General features: G+C 34.5%; 2 protein-coding genes across 4 annotated transcripts in view; one reads left to right on the top strand and one right to left on the bottom strand.

Moving 5' to 3' along the window:
* The window catches only part of Cndp2 (Cytosolic non-specific dipeptidase 2), a 57409-nt gene extending 51304 nt beyond the window's left edge, over positions 1-6105 (top strand). For both annotated transcript variants that reach the window (XM_017613777.1, XM_017613776.1), the window contains exons 4-7: positions 4642-4709; positions 5293-5557; positions 5613-5864; positions 5933-6105. In XM_017613777.1, the coding sequence (XP_017469266.1) occupies positions 4642-4709; positions 5293-5557; positions 5613-5864; positions 5933-5980 (633 nt within the window). In that variant the 3' untranslated portion in view covers positions 5981-6105. The remainder of the gene's footprint in view (positions 1-4641; positions 4710-5292; positions 5558-5612; positions 5865-5932) is intronic.
* Positions 5939-7039, bottom strand: part of asrij (OCIA domain-containing protein asrij) — a 44792-nt gene continuing 43691 nt past the window's right edge. For both annotated transcript variants that reach the window (XM_017613779.1, XM_017613778.1), the window contains 2 exons: positions 6414-6765; positions 5939-6358 (listed from right to left, as the gene is read on the bottom strand). In XM_017613779.1, coding sequence (XP_017469268.1) covers positions 6102-6358; positions 6414-6765 — 609 coding nt within the window. In that variant the 3' untranslated portion in view covers positions 5939-6101. The remainder of the gene's footprint in view (positions 6359-6413; positions 6766-7039) is intronic.

Genomic DNA, 7039 nt, shown 5'->3' with positions numbered 1-7039 from the left:
TAACAATTTGTACTAATTTACTTCGTTTTTAAAAAAGCTTGTCGGCTGATTAAACATGTTAAATAAAAGCTTATTTTTAAAAAAATATTTTTTTTACATTACTTTATTTCCTTGTGCAAATAACTTCGAGCTAATTATCAACCTTGTCTAAATTACTTGTAATTTTTTGAGTGTGTTCATTCCACCGTAAGTTTCTGGTGAATGTTACTCTGTTCTCATCGTTGTTTTGAAGTTTATATCTACACTCCTAATCGTGGTTCTAGTAAAATCGCAATTTTGCTTCTTTCAGATATGAAGAGCTATTTTGTCCCCAAGTATGACTGCGCCTTTATTTGTTGCCCATTGGTATATTTTTGCGTCGAAGATATTTAAGCTTCTACTCACTTCCTCTGCTGTTCCAGAGGCCAGGCAAAAGATATTATCCGCGAATATACCCATATAATCTATACCGGATTGGTTTACTAGCAATTTGGAGATGGTGTTTGTGTAAATATTAAAGAACAGGACCGATAAAGGGGAACCTTGAGGTATTCCATTACCAATAGTGTAACTGTGATCCTTCTATGAGAGAGAAAGGAGAGCACAAAATTTAGCAACATTTTTGGGGCAACCCACGCATGAAGCTCCTGTATTATTTGCGAGGATATGACCCTATCGAATGCTTTTTCTAAGTCCTTAGAGATGACAACACAGTGTTTGTTGTTTTGTAGATTTGCTTTGATCTGATTTTCTAGGTGATAGATGGTATGTATATAAGATGGTAGATGGTCGGGTATATAAGCATGTTGAATGCTTATTATTGGTGTTTTAAACACTTTCCATAGTATTTTCGAAAATAGATTTTCTAGAACACAGAACTGGTAACAGGGATATAGGGTGATAACCTTCGCTACTATTTTGATTCTTTCCAGGTTAGGGTATTGGCGCTAGTATGGCATGTTTCCAGTCATGAGGGTATACTCCTGTTCTAGAATTTGACTGTATAACTCACGTAAACGATTTTTAAGGGAAGGTGAAGCGTTCTTGATCATCCTATAGGTGACTTAGTCATGACCGGGCGTGGTGCCTGTGAGGCCTTTTGGTGTTAGATGTATGTAGTTGTTAACGTTGTTACCACGGTTGCCACAAAACAAAAAAATTTCTGACCACAATTTACGAAAAGAAATTNGTCGTTAAAAGAAAACTAAATAAATTCGTTTTACATATGAGGCCATGAGGGCCAGAGGAGCCTATCTACAAACAAATTTTTAGTATTTAATATAAGAAAAAAGGATCTATAAAAAATAAATGCCGTCCTTTAGTAAAAAATTCATTGCACCTATGTGATGCTACATATTATAGTAAAAGAAAACTAATAGGGCGTGTCTCGGGCTATTACCGTTTCGTTTGTGGTAATGCATTTTAAGGTGCACCTCAACTTTCTTTGATGTGTCAGTTAAGCTACTCTGGCGCTCAAGGCCTCATATAATAACTAAATACCTTTACATACGTATTTATATAAATAAATTTTTATTCAATCTCTGTATACGTGCGTGTATAAAGAAGAATATAACAAAAATTTGTGAAACAAAAAACAACAAATAAATATTTTTGCAACGCACGTGTTTTTTTCAAAATATACTTTTCATAAAAACGCGCTTTAAGCTCTTGTCTTTTGAACGGGATCTTAGCCCCAGAAAAAAAAACATTATTTAAAAAATCAACTTAAGTGCATATACCGAAGCGCTAAAGGGCCCAAATACACCGCACAAACTGCTATTCAAACCTCCTTTTTTTCATTTCCTCATATATGGATCAAAGGCCTAACAATAAGTATTGAACTTGTGGCATATTTCGTGATATTCACGGCTCCGCATTTCGCGTTGCATTTCGGACAAATTAGATGTGGTATCACCATATAGATAATAAAATATAGTATAGATGATTTTCAATAAAATAACATCAGTTTAAGATTTCCAGGCTTCTGATATATTAGACTTTAAACCTCTCAACATAAAAACATGTAAATACTGACGCGATAAATAATAAGGGTCTTCATCTAAAGTGATAAATTGGTTAAAATTATCAGTTTATCCGGCAATTCACACTTGATCATGTGATTGTTGGCTTCGTTGGTTTTTGTTAATATATCTATTGATAGAATGTTTAACTTTTAGGTGTGCTCATCCTTAAGTTATTTGTTTTTGTTATTTTATGGCCTTAAATCAATTACATTCAACAATTTTTATTGAGCTTGAGGCCGTTTTTAATGAAAAACTTATTGTGGGAAAGCAACAATAATTTGAAAAAATGGCAGAAGTGATAGCTATTTCGGAAATCACCACATTTCCTCATCTTCTTTCATTTGGATTCGAACCGACGCACAGTGGTCCAATCTGCTCTATTAGGGTAATTTAATTATTATATTAAGAACTAAGACTAACAACTTTTGCCCATAAAATGGGCAAGATCGAATAGCGACCCACGCCTACCAACCATATAATTAAAAAATCGTTAAATTTTTCGTCAATTTCTGGTACATTTTTTAAGAACATGCGCATGGTTATAGATACCTGCATACCTAAAACTTTTTTAACTTTTTGGGATGAATTAAAAATAGAAAGTCCGTTATGTATATACTGTATTGACGCCGGATCCGAATCAGCCGTTTTCTCACCTAACTTTTAGATTACCGGCCACTTTATCGTCTCGATATACGAGTTTTCGTTTTCTCATCAGCGCATTAATTTCTCGAATCGATAAATGGTGGCTCACCCGATGCAACCTCTAAAAATGTGTACCCAACTTTAAATTTTGGTTCGGTTTTGGAGTCAGATATATTATATATTTCAACCAAGGTTTTGGTTTTTGCTAACAGTTGCTCTTGCTCTATATTTGCTTATGTTGCATTGCCAACCTTTGAAATTATATGACGAATGTAGTGAAGTTTCACTCTCGGAAATGTAGTGAAGTTTCACTCTACGGAATAACAAATTTATTTTGACCGGTAAGATAAGAAAACCAAAACACTTTAAAGTGAGGAACAATTTATCTGCCCTGTTGTAAGTAAACGATACATACGATAAATTTGTGTCGAATACACCGGCACACAAAAAAAAAATTAGTGTGATGTTATTTGACCGGACTTACCTATGGTTATGTATTTCGACCCGCAGAATTCGAATTTGAAGTCAGTTTGGCCCATATACCTCCTAGATTTCGAGAAAACTTATGGTTTTAATGAAAAACATATTGTGGAAATAATTTTTCAAGTTATTGTTGCTTTTCCACAATAAGGTTTTTCATTAAAAACGGCCTCAAGCTCAATAAAAATTGTTGAACTTAATTGTTATAAGGCCATAAAATAATAAAAACAAATAAAAACAATCTTCAAAAATTGTTTGGGCTGAACATATAGCAGGCGGCCCCAACTGTCTCCCATTCATAAATATAATTATTGTTATTAATTCGTAATTTGATCATAAATTTATTTTAAATATGTTCGATCAAATACAATAAATCAGTAATTTTGCTTAACAAATATATTGTGTCACTCAACTAAAAATGACAGTTGATTTGACAGATTTCAACTGAAAAAGTGTGAAGGTAATATAGAACTAGAGATCAGTGAGCCTTAAAACGTAGTACGTTTACTTCTTGGGAAATTCTCATTATTTTTAGAGAAATTGACAGCCCATTCGACAGCTGTCAAATCTCAAGGTTTTAATTTCACGTAAAATTCGTGACTAGCGTGTCTAAAACCCTTACCAGTAGCATTTAAAAAACATTTTCTTATTATCAGTCAATTTGACAGCTGTCAACACTCAAAGCTTTAATTTGACGTAAAATTCGTGATCAGCATGTTTAAAAAGCTTATCAGTAACGTTTTTAAAAAGATTCTCTTTTTTTTAAAAATTGGCAGTCCGTTTGACAGCTGTCGACTGTCAAACTTTTAATTTGACATAAAATTCGTGACTAGCGTGCCTAAAAACCTAATAAGTGGTATTTTCAAAAAGATTTTCTTATTTTTAAGGAAATCAGCAGTTGATTTGATAGCTGTCAACTGTCAAAATAAAAATTGTATGGCATATTCAGATTTAGCATAACAAAAATACTACGATAATGCATTTTTATTATAATCGTAACAGCCTTTCTAATTTTTCGCGTAAAATATAGCTTCTCCGACCACTGTGTGACGTAAGAAAGGCGGTTTTGCAATTGGCCAATGGGCGGTTTTGCAAAAACATCGACGATATGTTAAAGGTTGTTTCAATTTACCCTGCAGGGAGTGACGTTAGCTTATACCTAACTTTAGTGTGTTTACGCGAACAGTAGTGGTAACTATTAACTGTATATTCTGTTCGAAAAAGCTATGCAAAAAAGTCTGTTATTTGTTAATTTGTTTACATATTCTGCAGAAGGTGGTCCTATATTGGAATTCCGTCAGACATAACATCAAAATGATGATATAAAATTTCGAACTTCATTTTATTTGTCCTGACACCCATTTTGCGATACATATTTTAATTAATTGAATTGGATTTTTTAAACATGTAATGAATATAGTTAGGAAATATCCTAGATGAATGCTCCTAGATTGTAGATTTTTTTCTTTAAATTTATATTTTTTCACAAACATCCCCTACCTTCCCTTCATTTCAGATTTCACCTTTACTACACAACGAAGACCAAATATACCACAATATTGATTATGAAGTTGATGAATATAAGTACGTGGTAATGGGTCAATTACGGATGGCAACCAAAGTTCATTGACTGAAATTATATTAGAAATTGCAACTGAAAGCTGACAATTGCAGAGTGCTATACTGGAAACTGTATTTTTATGGTTGTCGTTATAGCGAAAAATTAATAATTGTTCTATTATTTCTGCACTTTGTTTTATTTAAATTCTATCGAGATGATCTAAAACTAGATATTTTATAAATTTTAATTCTTTTTACCGTCGGCAGTCACTAAACCAACTGAGGTGGCATTGGTTTCCATAATCTACCCATACATTTTACACTTATTGCTTAAGCTTAGAATCCAGCCCTTAAGAAAAACGAAAAATTCATATACATATTAAAGAAATGGAAAAGAAATTATCTTCCATAGAAATTTCTGAAAGCAGTTTGCAGCTCTTAAGAAAAAATTGTCGTATATATATTTCTTGAAGAAAATTTGCAGCAACGGTAAAGTACTTTTTGAAGTAACAGAAATAATGAAATATATTTCTTAAGATTTCCTTAAGGGCTGGATAGTAAGCTTTAGAATTGGGACTTTTTATTGCATTTTTTTATTTTTTTTTAGAAAAGATATCGGGGCTTCACGTCTACCACATAATGAGGACAAAACCAAGCTACTGATGCATAGATGGCGTTACCCAAGCCTTTCCGTTCATGGCATTGAAGGCGCTTTTTACGAACATGGCGCAAAAACCGTCATTCCAGCTAAGGTCATCGGCAAATTTTCTATACGTTTAGTACCTAATCAAAATCCAGAACACATCACAGAATGTGTGATTGATTACTTGAACGCGAAATGGCATGAGCGGGGCTCTCCAAACAAAATGAAGGTGATTTGTGCGCCATTAAGTAGGTAAACGTATGCTCTAAAAATGTAATTTAAAGGTCAACCTCGTTAGCAGTGGCAAACCTTGGACTGAAGATCCAAACCACCCTCATTATGAGGCTGCCAAAAGAGCCATCAAACACGTGTTCAAAACTGACCCTGACATGACTCGAGAAGGTGGCTCTATACCTATAACATTGACACTTCAAGAAGCCACTGGTAAGAATGTTATCCTGATTCCTGTGGGAGCTTGTGATGATGGAGCACACTCTCAAAATGAAAAAATAGATATTTTCAACTATATAGAAGGTGTAAGTAACAAAGCCGTTTTAGCCATGTTTGACATATATTTATTACAAAATTTCAACTATATTTTCAGACAAAGCTTCTTGGAGCTTACCTGCACGAAGTTGGGAAATTAGATTGAAATTTCGAATTAATTCCACTTACATCACAGGGATAACAATTATGCAGTATATATATCAGCATTAACACTTTGATAACAATTTTTAACGTGCAATAAAAATGTACTGAACAGAATTTTTAAACTAATCAGTCCACGTGTCGCCATATTTATTTTTGTGACCCCGGGTTGAGGTTGATGTATTGGAATCGGAGCCAAAAGGTGCTTTCAATGCTTCATTCTCTCTTATAACCACTGGTGCATTTGCTGACAAAGGGCGAGAATATGGATTTTGCTGTTTTTTCTCATACTCCTCGCGATTTTTCTTCCGTAGCTCCTCGTAACTCAATCCGTGTTTTGCTTGGTCGATTGGTACATCGGTTTCGTAGAATGGAGATGGATCTAAACAGAAAAATGTAAAGTTTGATTCATGGCTCGATGAAAACAGTGAACTTACTATCTAATGTAGGCCGATAAATATCATCAAGCCCCGCAATAGAAGGGCGAGTTTCTACATCTAAATTAAGAGCGCTGCTACGAGGGAGTTCTCGGCCAAGATCTTCGTTTGTGCTTGACAATGTTGAATTAAACGGATTCAAGCCCAGCCCGATTCCCATCCCTTGATCGGGATTAAGCCTACCCATTACGCCGCCATCCTTTCTTCTCTGCTTTAATAATTCTCCTAGCCTTGAATTGGGCAATCGCATTAGTTTTTCTGCGCACTTTTGTTGGTAACTAAATTTTCCAAGGAAATAACCAATTATTACACCCACCACCACTTTAGGCACGGCGCCATACTTAAAGTTGGGCTGAAATATGACAAAAGATAATATAATTAGAGATGAGCACTGTGATTCTTAGAAGAATATTATAAAGCATTTTACATTATTTTATGAGATTGGTTTTGTCAAAGGCTGAAGTAAGCTCAGCAGATTCAGAGTTGAGTGGAGGTCCCAGCCGTCACCAAACACACACGCCCAGTTCTGTTACTGGAGTGCCGACAATCTTACATTCAAGAAGAGAGAGAAACGGATTAACAGTGACGTTCGTTGTTGCAGAAAGACCGGATGTTGTTCTTGTTGT

The sequence above is a fragment of the Rhagoletis zephyria genome, unplaced genomic scaffold, assembly GCF_001687245.7.
Source record: "Rhagoletis zephyria isolate East Lansing unplaced genomic scaffold, Rhagoletis_zephyria_1.1 Rzeph_scaffold_00716, whole genome shotgun sequence".
Taxonomy (NCBI): Eukaryota; Metazoa; Arthropoda; class Insecta; order Diptera; family Tephritidae; genus Rhagoletis; species Rhagoletis zephyria.
This window is presented reverse-complemented; position numbering and strand designations above follow the sequence as displayed.